At 40.0% G+C, this 18,018-nt stretch overlaps 1 protein-coding gene across 4 annotated transcripts in view; it reads left to right on the plus strand.

Annotated features, from left to right (window-relative positions):
* The window catches only part of FGF12 (fibroblast growth factor 12), a 638,357-nt gene that overhangs the window by 370,949 nt on the left and 249,390 nt on the right, over window positions 1–18,018 (plus strand). For all 4 annotated transcript variants that reach the window (XM_088838230.1, XM_055407850.2, XM_055407859.2 and 1 more), the window contains one exon: window positions 15,061–15,171. In XM_088838230.1, the coding sequence (XP_088694356.1) occupies window positions 15,061–15,171 (111 nt within the window). The remainder of the gene's footprint in view (window positions 1–15,060; window positions 15,172–18,018) is intronic.

Here is an 18,018-nt window from a genome sequence, read left to right on the forward strand (position 1 = left end):
TCACATTGGGATGTATGCTATGAAGGGGGAAAATTAATGTATTGGCAGAGAATCTGAATATGAAGGCAGATTTAGGTTGGGGACTCAGGTAAGACCTCTGTGGAGTGACATATAAGCTAAAACCTGAGTTTATCCTAGGAAGAAATCAATCCAGGCAAAGGGAAATGCATGTGCCAAGATCTTTAGGTCTGAAGGGAATGAAGGCACGTGTGCCTGGAGCTTAGTGAGCCAAGGAGAAAGTGAACTGTGATGATGATGGAATGGTAGATAGGAGCCGGATGGTGCAAAGCTCTCCAGGCCATGCTTAGGGTTTGATGTTTTATTGTAAATGAAATGGGAAGCTATGAAAGGGTTTAAGCAGGAGAGTGACGTGATCCAATTTATCCTGTAAAATATTAACTCTGCAGTAATGGTGTGGTTTGGAAGGGAAATAGAGTAAGAGTGTAGGTGAATGTTGCAGGAATCTAGCTGGGAGCTGTGATGGCCTGGATCAAGGTGTTGCTGGTGGGGATGGAGTGGAGCCAACAGTTGGAAAGAAACCCCAGGTGTCTGGATCTCCTGACCCGTACTCCATTGCACCATCCTGCCTGGCCTGAACTTGCTGCTGAGTTGAGGCTGATGAATGTTCTGTTGGAACTCTAAATGGCTCTTCTGCAGAATGTATTATTACCTCTTCAACTCTCTCTGGTTGACTCTGCAGATTTTTCTTCGTGGATACTATAAAAAAGATGACAGACAAAGATCACATTTTACAACAATGGCATTTTACCTGCAGGTAGTTTAGATTTGTGGTATATGAGGGAATTCCCCAAGCTTGCCAATTTGGATGAAAAGATTTCCTCTGAGATACATGACAGTTTTAGGACAGGTCCAACAGTGCTGCTCCTCTGATGTCAGGGAACTGTCATGCCTGTGCTCCTCTGTTCGTTTATTTCTGGTGCCAAAAGATGTGTCTATGAAAAAGAGGCCTTAAGACTAACTGAGAAGATTTTTCTATGCCAAGCGAGGATGCTATTATTACAGAAGACTATTTGGATGCATGGAAGTGTCTATACTCCCCATTCCTTCTTTTTTCCTTTTTGTACTGTGATGCCAAAAGTTTTAACTCCAGCTTAGCGTTTGCTATTTATTCTAGGTCCATCGCTTCATAGGTTTCTACCATTTCTGTGGGCTGATCAACAAAACGAAAGAAGAGAGGAGTATCAGCACGTTAGATTTCTTCAAGAGACAACTGATTAGCAGGGAGAAGGTGTACAGAGCAGAGGGTTCTGACTTCGACTCTTGGTTCTGATATTTATTACCTCTGTGATTTAGAGCAAGTGATTTAACCTCTGTAAGCCTCAGTTTCCTAATCTAAAAAAAGGCCCAATATCTGCCTTCAATTATTTCTTTGAGAATTCAAAGAGAGAGTCCACACAAATACCACTTGGTATGTGGTATGCGTGAGTGTTTGTGTGCTAAGTCCCTTCAGTCATGCCCAACTCTTTGCAACCCCAAGGACTGTAGCCTACCAAGCTCCTCTGTCCATGGAATTCTCCAGGCAAGAAACTGGAGTGGGTGACTATGCCCTCCTCCAGGGGATCTTCCTGACCTAGGGATCAAACCTGCGTCTCTTATGTCTCCTGCATTGACAGGCGGGTTCGTTGTCAGTAGCATCACCTGGAAAGCCCCTGGTATGTGGTAAATGCTTGGCAGTTGCTATCAGTGAATGAAACTCAGGAGAATTTGCCCATTGCTACTGTTCCTAATATGGGTCTTCCAAACCACATTAATTCTATCTTGAGAGTTCAGTCTACTACACAATCAAGGCTACTTGCAGGTGGTTGAACAACTTACAATGTGTATTCTTTTTTAAAACATTAAAAAAATTATTATAGTTTTTAAAGATTACTTTAACTTTGTAAAGTTATTACAAAATATTGGTTATATTCCTTGTGTGGTAGAATACATCCTTGAGCCTGTCTTACACCAAATTGTCTGTACCTCCCACTCCCACACCCCTGTATTGTCCCTGCATTCCACTGGTGCAATGTATATTCTTTATTAACAAATTTATTTATTTTTAATTGAAGGATAATTGCTTTGCAATACTGTGTTGGTTTCTGCTATGCATCAACATGAATCAGCCATAGGTATACATATGTCCCCTCCCTCTTGAACCTCCTTCCCACTTCCCACTGGTACAGTATATATTCATAATTCCTCAGAACAGTCTTCAGAAATAGGTCCTAGTCATTCAAACGATTTCGCCAGAAGCAAAGTATGCCTGTGTACAAAGAAATGAAATAGCTTTCTGGATACCACACAGCTCATTTGGGACAAGGCCAGGACACCTGTGAGAGGTATGAAAAAATGGTTTTATTTAAAGGGACACGGCACAGAAGGATCATGGTCTGTTAAAAAGCCCTAATTCCAGGTATTAGCTGTAATGGAGTTTCTATTCTCTTCTGTGTTCTGCTTCTTCATCTGTAGAACTAGATCATTTTGAACAACTTTTCTGGTTCTAAAATCTTCAGATTGTAGGATTATCTTCCTGTTTGAAATATCTCATGATTTTCATTCTCTGGAGCTCATTCTTGAGTTGCCTGGAAGACAAGGTTCATTTCAGGTCCCCTTCCCTGGATGATAGTATAAGGAAGATCAAGGGCTGTGACTCACTGAGGGTGACCAGAGTCAAACCCTCCTTCATGAATGCAAATCATTAGAAAGGCAAATAAGTCATTTGGGTTCCTAGGAATGCTCACATTAAGCTTTTTCCACCCTCATATTTCATGATATTCCATGGTATTCTACACTGACACAGGGCTCCCTTAGAAGCCTAATGATAGATTTTTATTTGGAGAAGGAGAGGTCATACAGTTTTCCAGAGCTGAAGGGAGTCTACACATGTTCTATCTACCAAGCCCACGAAGACCAACAGTCCTCAGGCTGACTTCTCTCCACCTTCACTGTAACTCCCTCCTAAGGCTTCACTGTATGTCATAGGACCACAGCACCATGCACTCCAAGTCATCCTTCTCTGTTTGCTTCAGCATGGCTTTCTAAAATACTGCCCTCATAATTTATCCCCAGGCTTAAAATCCTTCAGTTTCCTTATTGACTGATTCCATGCTACTGATGTTTGTCTTTCTCTGAAGTGGGTGGAACAAGACAAACTTTTGTTATGTGGGTATTTTAATTTTTGTGTGTTTTTAGTATTGGTCTTTTTTAAACATTTGAGCTTTAATTTATAATATATGTATAATGTATGTAGTACTACCTGCATGTAATTTACAAATAATAAATATATATACATGTGTTACCAAAACTCAGGTCTGGCAACTTGCCACTCGAAAGCCAATATGCAGGAGGCCAGATTTATGGAAAGGAAAGTTTGATTTTTTTAAAAATCTTATTCGTATCTTTGGATTTTTTAAAATTTTATTTGAGTATGGTTGATTTACAATGTTAGTCACAGGTGTACAGCAAATTGACTTACTTATACATATATACATTTTTTTTTCAGGTTCTTTCTCCATATAAGTTAATACGGAACACTGAGTTGAGTTCTCTGTGCTACATACATTAGGCCCTTGATGGTTATCTACTTTATATATAGTCATGTGTGTATGTTAATAACAAGCTCCTGATTTATCCCTCCCCCCTACTGTTTCCCTTTTGGTAATCATAAGTTTATTTTGAAAGTTTGCTTTATTTTGGAGGCTGGCATCTGGCAGGGAGAGTAGACTCACATTCAAAGGCCAACTCCCCCTGACAATCATTGGACAAGAGCTTTTTAAAGGGGGATTTAAGGGGTACAAGGACAGACGGAGGGGGCTATATGCAGAAACAGTGCGGCCAGCTCTGACAGTCACAAGCATCTTGAAGTTAGTCGTGCGGTGGTCTGATCAGCATCCTCTTGACTGTTCAAAGTACAGTTAGTCTTCAGTTTCAGGGTTGGTTTGTTCCCATTTCTCTGAGGCCAGTTCTCAGAATTGTGGCAGCTTATATCATGGCTATAGCCTGGTCATCATGTAGTTAACTTCTTCCACCTGGATTTCAGTGTCTGCAAAACAGCTCAAAGGATATGGCTCCGAAGATTATCTATTGTCCCTGATGAGGAACTAAAAGTCCTTGACTTTATTTAATGACTAAGCTATTATTATTTGGTCTTGTTTGACTGCTTTTTCTGTTTTTGTATTTTCTCACTTTTCTGATTAAATTTCTTCTTTGACTAAAGTTTTTCTGCAGACAAAAGGCAGGCAAAGGTCCATTGTGGGGGATGGTTTCTGTCCTGGGAAGCCCTCACAGGGCCCTGCTTCTTTTCATATGGAGGTTGTAGATTTAACATTTCACAGATCGAGATATATGCTCGAAAGAGTTTGGAGCTCATTGTTTTAAAGGATAAAATACATGTTATTAGCTCATTAAAGAATCTCAAGTGTCTTGGGTCCATATTTCCCTTCTGCTGTCACCTCCAGCCCCTGTGTTCACCCTTTTATGGCCTCTCGTGCACTTGTCCACTCTCTGAATATGCTCAGCTTGTGCGTCACATGGGGCTGGCCCTCCTGCTAATACTGCTCAAAGCACAACTGCCCTGCCTATTCAAGGCCAAGTCTGAAATGTTGCTTCAACTTCGAAGCCTTTCTTTACTGCTTCTTGTCCTAGAACCCACCACCCCAGGTCAGCTTAGCAGCCCTGCTCTGTGATTTCATGGCGTTTTGTTTGTTTCTCTAGGACAGCACTTTCCTGGTTCACTGGTTATGGTTTATGGTGTGTGCGCCTCAGAGACGAGGCTGTGGGGGCTGTCAAGGCAGGAATTGCATCTTACTCATCTTTGTACCCAGCACCTAGTGCATGTTGGAAGTCAGTAAATGGTATTTGAGTTATTTTAAATTTTCACGAGCATCTTCCTCTAGAGAGGAAACTGGGAGGGACAGGGTTAATGGTACAAGGAATAAAATTGGCTCAGCACAGAAACCCCATCTGATGGGCATTTCCCTGCCCTGCTTCTCCGATCTTCCCCATCTTCCCAGCTCAGACTGCTTTAGTGAAGAGGATACTTTGGAAAGCTGTGTCCTTTCTTTCCAGTTAGCTTTGAGGCAGCATGAAGGTTGAGAGTTGCCTGTCTCAAGGTCACTTGATTGCTGCTGAAATGGGAGGCAACTCAGGGCTTTGGAGTCTGTGCAGTTTATGGAGGATGCTGCTGTGCTTGTCAGACTGTGTTCAGGGTGGAGTGACTGAGGCTGGAAAGGGGAGGAAAGGCACTGAAAGTATTCAAAGGCTTTACACAGCTTTCTTACAAACGAGGAGCTCCTCTAAAAGTCACCCTCATAGTGGAAAAACCCAGGTATCACCTACTTCCTTTCTGTCCACATGCAAACACCCTGTACCTACTCTCCACCTGGCCCTGTGCTGGGTGTTGGGACAGGGTCGTGAATCATTCAAGGTCATTGCCGTTGAGGAGCTAAACCTAGTTCAGCAGCGGAGACAGAGCATAAGCAAACAGCTGTGACAGGGTGGGGAGTCCTCGCCTGTGCCTGAGGGAGTGATTAATTTAGCCTCAGGGTGTCAGGGAAGGCCCAGTGGAAGACAGCCTGGAGGGGTGGGGAGCAGTTCTGGGCCTAAGCAGCAGATGAGGTATGCATTTCAGGCAGCAGGAACTACATCATCAGGGTCTAAAGCAAGGGTCGGCCAATTTTTTCTGGAAGGGGCCTGTTAGTAAATATTTTAGGCTTTTCAGGCTGTAGGACCTCTGTTGCAACTACTCATCTCTGTTGTTGTACCACAGAAGTAGCCAGGGGCAAACGTGTGAATGAAGGAGCATGGGCTGTGTTCCAATAAAACTTTATTTACAGAATTGGCAGCAGCAGGGCTGTAGTTTGCCAGCTCCTGGTCGAGAGGAGGATCTTCAGAGAGCCTCTCATCTGCTGGTTCCCTGTCTTTTCAAGCATTAGGATTACTTTGCATTTCCCGTCCCTGTTTCTGGACGCTCTTAGCTCTTACCCCAGGGCTCTTCATCAGGTCTTGGTCAAGTCCGCTGCTAACCGTGCTGTCCACAGTAACACTCTCATCCCCTGGACCCTCCATCCTTTCCCATCGCCTTCATTTTGTCATGGTACCTTTACAACAGAAAACTCTGTTGTATATGAATTGTTTGTTACCATCTTGTCTTCCCTGTTGGAATGTAAGCTTCGTGGCTTGTGCTCTGTTGTACTCAGCGCTGTGCTGGAACTTGGAATGTGCATCTTGTCTGCTTTAGCTCTGCATCCAGTGAGGTCAAGTGATAGTTTTAAATCAGCCATGGTGGGAAGATTGACCCCTTAGAAATAAGTCCCATGGAAATCAGGTTTGGGGCAATTTCTTTTTTTCAAGAGCTGTTTTATGAGCGTGTCACAAGTTATCCCCTCTACCTAGAATAACTACTGGAAAGTCTGGTGCTCAGTACATCCTTGTTTTTTTGATAAAATGTGCTGTTAGTATCTGCTGGTTGAGAAAATAGATTCGCACTTATAAATACAGAGTCCTCTTTCAATTATTATTGTTACAGGGGATTTCCGTGGCCTTAGGGAGGGTAACTGCTGAAGGCATCTGTCACCTTCACTTGACCTTCTAGAGGACTGAGGACTCAGGACAAGACATGGCAGTCTTCACCCCACTGAGCAGACAGATTCTGCTGGTTCTGTGACTTCCCATGATGTGGCATCTCTGCCTTATTCACTGCAGTCTCCTGAGTGAATGTGGGGTCTCAGGCCGGTGTCTTTTTTTTCCTAAACAAGTATTTTGAATAAATTCCCCCAGCTTAGTATGACTGTCATTTTTGCAGTGTATCCAAAAGTCCAGATAAATTCTGTCCTCTTTCCAGTGTCTTCCTGTATCAATCTCTGATTTGTCTGGAACTTTGATGTATGGTATGCAAATGTGCCCTAGTCTATACCCTTTAGCTGTGATTGTCAGAAGTATATCTGTTTATGAACAATTTCCAACCCTGATAATCTAATTTTGAAATCTGCAGCAGTATGAGGCCCAGAAGCACTCGACAAGAATCACAATTTAACAGCCTCTTCAATCTCAGTTCCTTTAAATGGGCAACATTAAACCTTGACACTGAGGGTCTGTTTGTAAGCCCACAGAGACTGATTAAAAAAAAAAAAGCCATCAAATTACCACACAAAGCATGCTTAACATTTACAAAGACCTCTCCTTTTGCAGGATGCTTGTTCAACAGTCTTTTCAATTCCCTGTTATAAGCACACACTAAGAAGTAGAAATGTGAACTTGTGTTTAACCGCCATCTGGCTTATCTCAAAGCTTTCCAGGACCTCAGGCCTGGAAAGGACCTCTCATTGCCATGCAGAATGCCTTAGCTTTCGGAGATCTCTGTGCCCTTCATTGCTGTCCTGACCTGTAGCTTTTTTTCTGCTTCTCTCTGTTTGCTTCTGTCCAGGGACAACAAACTCACTGTTTTCCTTAGACAGCTTGTTCTCTTTGTGAATACAGTTTATAGTAAGGTCCTTTTTTACCTGCCTCCCCGTAATGTTCATCCATTGGCCCTAGTTCTGTCCCTGTGGAGCCAGCCACTCAGAACAAATTGGCCTTTTCTTACTTCTGTCTTCCTACTTCTACTCTCAAGAAAATGGGGACAGCTCTCACGTCCCCTGAGTCCTCCCTTGTGCAGGCTGCATATCCACTGTTCATTCTGCCATTCTTCATGTGACAGTCCTTTGTACCCTCTTTATTTGGCTCCTATTCCTCTGGACATGTTTCAGTTTCACCGGTGTCTTTCTTAAAGGGACCCAACAGAGCCGGAGAATAGCTCTCTCTTCCTTGCTGCTGCCGCTGCTAGGTCACCTCGGTCGTGTCAGACTCTGTGTGACCCCATAGACGGCAGCCCACCAGGCTCCCTGGTCCCTGGCATTTTCCAGGCAAGAACACTGGAGTAGGTTGCCATTACCTTCTCCAGTGCATGAAAGGGAAAAGTGAAAGTGAAGTCGTTCAGTTGTGTCCGACTCTTAGAGACCCCATGGACTGAAGCCTACCAGGCTCCTCCGTCCATGGGATTTTCCAGGCAAGAGTTCTATAACCTTGGGTAAGTGAATTGTGATCATCTCACCTGACCAATGAGAAAAAGTACCCTACACATTCAGTAGTGAGTATCAGATACAACTGTAGTAAAATCATGAGGAAATGCCTGGTGGGAAGTAGATGGGTTCAGCCATTATTATTAGAATAAGTACTGTTACTTATCTGGATATGACTTCAGTAACAAAATTGGGATCACTCTTATGTTTTTTATTTTACATTGAAGTTTACATGGGGACACTTTCTCTAAGTTTAGGTGCAAATGTTGAATAGGCTGGCCCTAGATAAACACAATACAATTTTACTATCATATGTATGTATATATGCGGCTTCCTCGGTGGCTCAACGGTGAAAGATCTGTCTGCCATTGCAGGAGATACGGGTTTGATCCCTGGGTTGGGAAGAGCCCCTGGAGAAGGAAATGGAAAATGCTATGGACAGAGGAGCCTGTTGGGCTACAGTCCATGAAATCACAAAGAGTTGGACATGACTTAGCGACTAAACAACATGTAATATATATTTTATATTGACATTTTATAAATGTGTGCAAATATGTTAATATCAAATATATGCATGCACACACATATATATATATATTTCTTTCAGGTTCCCATCACCCCTTTCCTTTGTCACTGCCACACTTCTATAACTGATGAGACTGATGCACACCTAGGTGCTTCCCTTCCTCCTTCTCATTTCTTCTCTGCTTTCCTCTCCTCCCCCACCCAACCCCAGCTAGTTCCAGTTCTGAAGCCCACACTAGCTACAGATTATGTCATGGATGTTCTTTGGAAAGGAAAGGTTGATGTTCATTCAGTATACCGGAAAGGAGTCTTATCCTAACTTATCCACGTGTTGGCTGGATAACCGTGGACAAGACATTTTCCCTCTGAGGCTCAGTTTTTATTTTCTGTCTTTGATGTTAATGAAAGAAGGTATTTTGAAGAATGAACGTGCTGGCTTCCAAGTTCCTTTTCAGTTCACAAAAAATTCATTCTAATTCCTGCAATCTAGTTTTCATTTGAGATGTGTGATCAGGTTCCCTCGGCTCTGACTGTTTTCTGATTTCAAGTATATACTTAGGTAACAACCTCATAGCACCACACATTAAGGCAGCAGGAATGTCTAGATAACTCCTTCAGGTATCAGCTTTTCTGAGTGGCTTTGAAGTCAAACACTCTGGAAATTGCCACCTCATCCTGAAGGGAATCAGTGCTAAACTTGAGGTCCTATGCTTTACCTTAGTTTTCACCAGCCTCTTTGAAGGTAACATTTTTTACTTGCTTTTGTGGCTATAATTATTATTTTTAATAAAGTTTTTATTTTAAAATGCTTTTACATTTATAGAAAGATTAAAACAGTACAAAGAGTTCCCATGTATCCTACACCTAGTTTCCCATGTGAACATCTTACATTCATTTGGTATACTTGTGACAATTAGTGAATTGGTATTGATACATTATGATTAACTTAAGTCCATACTTTATTCAGATGTCTTCAACTTTTGCCTAATGTCCTTTTTAAGTTCCAGGGTCACATCAAGGACACCACATTGCATTTGTTGTTGTATCTCCTTAGGCTCCTCTTTGCTGTGACATTTTCTCAGAATTTCTTTTTTTTTCCTTTAATTTTTTGACAGTTTCAAGGGGTACTTGTCAGTTGTTTTGTAGAATATCCTTCAGTTGAGATTTGTTTGATGTTTTTCTCATGATTAGACTGGGGTTATGAGTTTTGGGGAGGAAGATCATAAAGTGCCATTCACATCATATCAAGGATAGGTACTATCAGCGTGTTTCATGACTGTTGACCTTAACCCTGACCCCCTGGCTGAGATAGCATTTTATTTGTCAGATTTCTGCACTGTGATGTAACCTCCCACCCTCCATCCCCTTTTCATATTCTCTTAGGAAGGAAGTCACTATGTACAACCACTGCTAGTTCTTATTCGCCTGACTGTCCAGAGTGGGTATTTCTGATGGCTGTAGTCTTTTTTTCCAGCAGAATTCTCCTATTTTGTTGACATCTTCTAGGGCTTTGTCATCTAAATCCAGCCAGCAATAAGGAAGGGAAAATGTGGAGGAGAATGTTTGCTTTTAAAAGCCTTGGCCTGAAAATGGCACACATCACTTCCACTTAACATTCCATATGACACTCATTCATCTGCCAAACTTAACTGCAAGCGAGGCTAGGACATATGGTCTAGCTGGGTGCCCAGGAAAAAGAGGAAATGGATTTTGGAGAAAATCTAGCAGTATTTGCTACACTACTTCAGAGTACAAAAGGGAATAAAAGAAACCCATGTCTTTTCACCATCTAATAATATAGCCATCATTTCATTAAAAAATGAAAATATAATGGAAAACATAATCTTAGAATCAAGGAGAATCATATAAATTGAATATAAAATTAGCTTAATAAAACTTATTCCATTGACCTCATTTTTCTTATTTCACTGTTGACCCATGAACATTTGTTGAGAATAGGCAGTTACCTACATGTCAGCATTTGAAAACTTATGCCATATATTATACCTGGGCCAGATTCTGCATCATTCCCAAAGTCTGCCATGCTAGTTTTTCCTTTACCCACATTGTTTGTCTGCAGTGCTTTTCCTCTGGTTTCTTTGCCTATGAAAGTGCATTCACTATTCAAGTGACAGATGAGGTGCCTCTATCAAACCTCAAGACAGAATTAGTCCCTTGCTCCTTATGGTATCATGTCACTCTGCTTCCATTCACAATTTAACAGTTATCCACACTAGTATTATATATATGTATGTTTCATGCATTAGATTAGGTGCTCCCTGAGGACAGCACAGGTCTTATTGATTTGCTAGATCCTAAGCATAGTCTGAAAAATATAAAGCATATTTGTTGAATTCATCCAGAATGTTAGATGTCCCAAAAAGTGGTCTCACTTTTAAACCTCTTTCTTTAAAATATAACAAAATACTTTCTTTTATTCCCCCGCTTATAAAAGTGATCCTCCCTTATGACAGCCACACCTTCCTGGTAGAGGTGATTTTAAACTGAGCCTGGAAAAGTTGATAGGGTTTGGTGATAATAAAGGTATAACCCTGTAAGGCAGGTCATACTGCTTTCTGTGACACATCCTAGGTTCAGAGCATTTGTTTAATAGATGATCAGATCTCCTTTGAAATAGCTATAGTGTAAAAATTTCACTTTCATAAATCATCATGTAATTAAAACCCAGACTCTGAGCTTGTTCTGGCACTGCTTCTGGGCAGTTGAGGTTGATGTACAAGCCCAATGCTCATTATCTTGAACAGGAGTTACCAACCTGAATTCCCAGGGTCCCAACAAGGAGATAGCTTCACCACAGCAAAAGAAGTGTTTAATTACCACTACAGAAAGAGGAACATGGAAAAAAACAACAACAACAATTATTTTCAGACATTAATGATTCAGCTGCCATGCATCTCATTACCAGCCCAAACATGAGTTCTTAAGGTGATCTGATCAAGTTTACTAGAAATAAAATATGAATTATAAGACAGTTGTCCCTTTCCTTCCTTCTGTCGTTTTCTATCATCTGCTGTTAGTCTTTTGGTTACTTTAGTGACATTAAGAACTTAATTAATATTTTACTAAAACGTAAATCAGGAGACAAGTCTATTTGTAAAATGCTCCCTTTATCTCACTTACACTGTTTCGTCAATTTTCAGGGTTGAAAAATTAGACCTTAATTAGGGTTTCTATTATTATGGGGCTTTTCATTTCACACTATTTCATTTATTCATCTGAAATTCTAAATGTTGATAGATAGCATAGGAATTATTTTTCCCCATTATACAGATAGGAGAGAATAGCCTCAGATATTAAGTGACTTGCTCAGGACCCCACAGCAATTGTGGTTCAAAGCTGAGTCTCCTGAGTGCAAATCTAGAGTTGAATGTACTGCAGTAGCATTTACCTGTCAAACAGTTAGCCTTGTGACAGAAGCTCAGACATTCTTATTTCCTCTGATTATAAAAGTGACCCACACTTAATAATAGCCAAGTCTTCCTGGGGGAATTGATCTGGAACTGAGCTCGAGAAGGTTTGGTAGGGTTTGATAGATGGTAGGGGTCCAATATCCTTGCAGCCAGGAAATTAAAAGATGCTTACTCCTTGGAAGGAAAGTTATGACCAACCTAGATAGCATATTAAAAAGCAGAGACATTACTTTGCCAACAAAGTCCGTCTAGTCAAGGCAATGGTTTTTCCCGTGGTCATGTATGGATGTGAGAGTTGGACTGTGAAGAAAGCTGATCACCGAAGAATTGATGCTTTTGAACTGTGGTGCTGGAGAAGACTCTTGAGAGTCCCTTGGACTGCAAGGAGATCCTCCCAGTCCATTCTAAAGGAGATCAATCCTGGGTGTTCATTGGAAGGACTGATGCTGAAGCTGAAACTCCAATACTTTGGCCACCTCATGCGTCGAGTTGACTCACTGGAAAAGAGTCTGATGCTAGGAAGAATTGGGGATGGGAGGAGACGGGGACGACAGAGAATGAGATGGCTGGATGGCATCACCGACTCGATGGACATGAGTTTGAGTGAACTCCAGGAGTTGGTGATGGACAGGGAGGCCTGGCGTGCTGTGATTCATGGGGTCGCAAAGAGTTGGACACGACTGAGCGACTGAACTGAACTGAACTGAACTGAAGGGGTCCAATATATATTTTTGCATTGAGGTTTGCTAGCTATCAATATGTACTCTCCTACATATCCCTTGTTGAACGGGGGTGGGGGGGCGGGCATGGAGACAACACATTCAGAATGAATCTGTGGCTTGATTTCTGGCACTCTTTAGAAAAGAAGATTCTCAAGTCAAAGAGACTTTAAGTCATAACTGCTCAACATCAATAGAGAATCATAGAAGGGACCTAGATATCACTTACTTTAACTTCCAGATTTTATTGTTGAGGAAATTAAGGCATACAAATTATTATTTTTAAATTAAATGTATTTATTTTTAATTGAAGGATAATTGCTTTACAGTGTTGCGTTGGTTTCTGCCAAACATCCACATGAATCAGCCGTTGGTATACCTATGTCCCTACCCTCTTGAATATCCCTGCCACCTTCTTCCCCATCCCACCCCTCTAGGTTGTTACAGAGCCCCAGTTTGAGTAATGCCTACACATTTTAAATATATTGAATTTATTTAAACCACAGTGTTAATACATAGTTATCAATCAGAATGCCTAATTTCCAGTTTAGTTCTCTTTAATACCCTGCTTCATAATTACCAGTTGTTTTTTTTTTTTTTTGCGGGGGGGCATCTTTTCTACTTTTTAGGACTGCTTTGGAGAAGATATGTTTATACAGGCATTGCCTCACATTCCCAAGTATGTGTGATCTAATCGTGGGTGTAAAAGACATGATGGTCGTAGGGAACTGGAACTCTTATTCAGATTCAACCATCAATAAATGTGTTTAGTTTAACACACAGTACTTAGCATATTGCCTGCCCCCCCACTCAAAAGAGATTTTGAATTATTATTGGTTTAATAAGTTGGTGAAGGAACTGACTCTCAGTTGAAATTCTTTGATTGCTCTTTTGAGGATAACGCATAACTACATCACCAATCATATGATTCCCATCCTTACCTCATTATTTTGTCAACAGAAGCAGCATTTTTCTTTTCCTACTAATTTTTATGAAATAATTAGGACAGTAAATATGGTGCATGTTTGTGTGTGTATGCGCTCAGTCGCTCATTCCTGTCCGATTCTTTGCTACCCCATGGACTGTAGCCTGCCAGGCTCCTCTGTCCATGGGATTTTTCCAGGCAAGAATACTGGGTGCCATTTCCTTTGCAGGGCATCTGCCTGACCCAGGGATCAAACCCACATCTCCCGCCATGGCTTCTTTACCACTGAGCCACCTGGGAAGCTCCCTATAAATGTGCTGGAGTAGTTTAATTTTTACCAAACACTAAAGTAGAGACAAAGATATTGTAGAAAATAGATTGTTGCTACAGCTAGTACCACAGTAAGAAAGCTTTAAATATTTATGGTTAGCTGCTATACAAAAGTTCAAATGTGTTATACAAAGATCAGTTTGATGATATTAGTGTGTAGGGAATTTTAAAAGCCGAAGACCACATCTAGTTTGAAATATTTACAGAAATATATATGGCTGATTTTTATTTATTTATTTTTTGTACTGGAAAATTGACTTACGTGGTATTGGGTCTTACTCTGGTGATGTATTTACTGATGGTGAAATCTGTTTCCACATACTTTCCAGTGACATCTCATGGCTATGGCGGGTTTAACTTTATTCTATGGATCTCATCTAAGACTGAATTTGATTAGAATTTTAAAACCAGGAGTTTCTGATAGATAGTTATCATTCAGCAGAAATAGAAGTCTTCCAGGACCTGATTATGACTGCTGAAAGCTTAGAAATTACACTGGCAGTTTGGTCTGAACAATGTTCTGGAATGGGACCACAGGCTTGGTGGTATATTAAAGCCAGACATTAGATGCACAAGGGAGAAGATTAACTCATTTTTTAGCACACCTCTCTATTTTCCTAATCATAATTAGCTTTTATTCGTTTAGGCTTCCTTTGTGGCTCAGCTGGTAAAAGAATCCGCCTGCAATGTGGGAGACCTGAGTTCGATCCCAGGGTTGTGAAGATCCCCCGGAGAAGGGAAAGGCTACCCACTCCAGTATTCTGGCCTGGAGAATTCCATAGACTGTATAGACCACGGGGTCACAAAGAGTCAGACGCAACTTAGTGACTTTCACTTTCACTTTTATTCATTTACATTTGATTTGCTGTTGCAGAATATTATGGATCTGCCTTTAGAAAGAAAAAAAAGTAAAGCTATGTTACCAAAATTTCTCCTTTCCAAATAGTTACTTCAGTATTTAAACCATTGGCATTTATGCATTGACTCAGGGGATGTTTTTGATAATTTGCAAGTGTGCATTTTTACAAACCAAATAAAAACTTGAATAATCATTTCATTTTGTTTTGCAGAACCCCAGCTGAAAGGAATTGTGACAAGGTTATTCAGCCAGCAGGGATATTTCCTGCAGATGCACCCAGATGGTACCATCGATGGGACCAAGGATGAAAACAGCGACTACAGTAAGGAACATTAGCTTCGTGCTATCCAATTACAATCAGATGTATGGCTTAGTGTCTCTTAGACTTAAAGCACGGCCAGGCTGCCTTTGGAGCTGTTCAACTACTAGTAAGCTAGTTGTCTTCTCCTTTGTCCTTTTTGGTATGATTCCTATAGCAAAGAGACAGTAACGGATAGAGCTTATGTACTCAATAAGAAGGTAGGAGGCTTGAAAGAGTTCTGACTGCTCAGTGGACAAGAATTTCCTCTCATTCCATTGTTTGTAGTCAGGGTGATGTTAAGTATTCACGGAAACAAGGCATACCTTCCAGCGCAAGGTAGTGTTTTAATCCTAGAACCAGATAGTAAAAATACAATAATAAGTCTAAGAACATCATTTCTGGAAGACAAAAATTACTTCTCAAAGTAAATATTGAATATATACATTTGGATATTACATGTTATTTTATCTTGACTGAGGCCAAATTTATTGATTTAAAAAGAAAACTATATTAAAATATTATATTTTGCAGTTTATATGATAATAAGATGATAGATACCAGTAGAACTGCAATTTTGTTTACAATTTTTTGAAATGAAATGCAAGTATTAAAAGATTATTGATGACATCTCTGGAAATAATGTTTAACTAATTTAACTATAGGGCTGACAAGTTTGATAATTACCAGATCATCAAGGTCTGACAGAGTGTATTTGCATTTCAGAAGCATTTTTATTATAAACCTCAGAGTCAGGAATGACCGCTCTCACCATAGCTTCCGGTTTCTGCATAATCATATATCGGTACCTGGGGAGGAAATTCCTATCATTCTAAAATTATGTACAGCATTATATTGTTTCCCATAGTTTGTCTGTATTCACTGCTAGGTCTTTATTACCGGACACTGGTCGCATAGTAAATGCTCAGTAAATCTATACCCAATTGAGTTGTCTTCCGATAGATGTGATTTTTTGGTCAGACTTTCTTTCTTTCTTTTACTTGTGGTCAGATTGACATTCTATCCAACTGAATAAGATAATCTAAAAGCTTGATATTTTATGGTGAAAGTGTTAGTTGCTCAGTCATGTCCAAATCTTTGCGACCCCATGGACTGAAGCCCACCAGGCTCCTCTGTTCATAGAATTCTCCAGGAAAGAATACTGGAGTGGGTAACCATTCCCTTCTCCAAGGCATCTTTCTAATCCAGGGATTGAAACCAGATCTCTTGCACTGTGGGTAGATTCTTTACCAGCTGAGCCACCAGGGAAAAATACAGATCTGAGGAAAGTTCTATGATTCCTAGCGTGTGAAAATGCTCCTATCCACCCCTTCTAAATTATTCTTTGTTTACTTAATGTTACATGTTACAAAATATGAATTACAATAAAGAAAAGATCTTATTATAGAGAACTTCAGCCCATTTTCTGCTGAGGAGTTGATTCGCTTATTGTTATCTCCCATTGTTGGTTGTGTTTGTGGAAATGCATTCTTTAAATGATTTAAGGGTTTTCCTGAGTTCAGATGAATAAGGATGCTTTCCTCTCCATGTATAATTTCCATTTATTGCATCTGAACTGGAATGAAAATTTAGTGAAGCTACAAGTATAGATGGAAAGAATCAAGGATGTTATTTAGCTGTGTCACCCCCTGCTCTCTCTGAGGTATCCCTTGATCTGGTTTCTTTTTCTATAAGATGAGGTGGTTGGAGATGAAAGCATTAATATCCTCTGTCAGCACCAGCCACCCAACTTAAAAAAAAGATTGAAAAATTATAAATTTATGAAGATAGATTCAAGTGAGCCAAATAGCCATACTCAGTTTAATAGGACCAACTGTAACCCAGACAGCGGTCCTGTGAACGCATGACATTTATCATAGAGCAGTGGCAGAGAGGTGAAAGTGTGGAGTCCACTAACAGAAACACTTCAACGTTTTTAGAAAAATAGTTGAAAGTGCTTTCCCTCAAAATGCTGGGTCAATGGCTAATGTAGATCTACAACCACATGTAAATATATACATTTATACACAAACATATGTGTGTGTGTATATATATATATTTATAGGCATAATGGCATTATGCATGACACACACACTGAGGGTACTACGTTTGGTCACATACTTTTAGAAACTAAGTTCACAAATTTAAAATATCTTATATTTTATTAAAATAAACTACTGCATGAATTTATTGACAGGTTGGTATTAAAAGGAGTTTAAATATACAAAATAATAAGACAATAAATTCATTTGGATACCCAACCCTTGGCTTAACATTTAGTTAAAAACATCATTACATCTGAAGCCCCAGTATGCTCTTTTGAAATGGTGGAGTCCTGCTTTTCCCCTTCAGTACCAGGTATAACAACTATCCTGAATTTGACTTTTTTTTTTAAATTTTCATGCAGGTTTACAAGTACATTTTTCATATATACATGATGTATATATTGTATACATCATTCATGATATTGTTTTGCGTGGTTTTAAACTTTTTTAAGAGGAACATTACCATATATAATTTTACGTATTTTTCCCCCAATATCATGGTCATCCAATGCATATATGTTGATATATTTGCTTTATATCATTCATTTTCACTTTTATAAAGTATCCCATTGCATGAACATACCAAAATACATTTATCCATTCTCTTTTTGATGGATAATAAGCATTTATATTTTAAGGCAATTACAAACAGTGCTGCTAAAATATATCTTGTAGATGTTGAAGAAGCCTCCTTGACCATCCTTAATAAAATTAAACATTTCAACCTTTACCTTTCTGTTCTGCTACCCCCATTTTTTTTCTATTTAGAGCTCCTATGATGACCTAAAATGTATATTGTTGCTGTTAATTTTTTATCTTCTTCCCA

This window comes from Moschus berezovskii, chromosome 1 (genome assembly GCF_049115385.1).
Source record: "Moschus berezovskii isolate FMDL1 chromosome 1, NW_MosBer_1.0, whole genome shotgun sequence".
NCBI classification, from domain to species: domain Eukaryota; kingdom Metazoa; phylum Chordata; class Mammalia; order Artiodactyla; family Moschidae; genus Moschus; species Moschus berezovskii.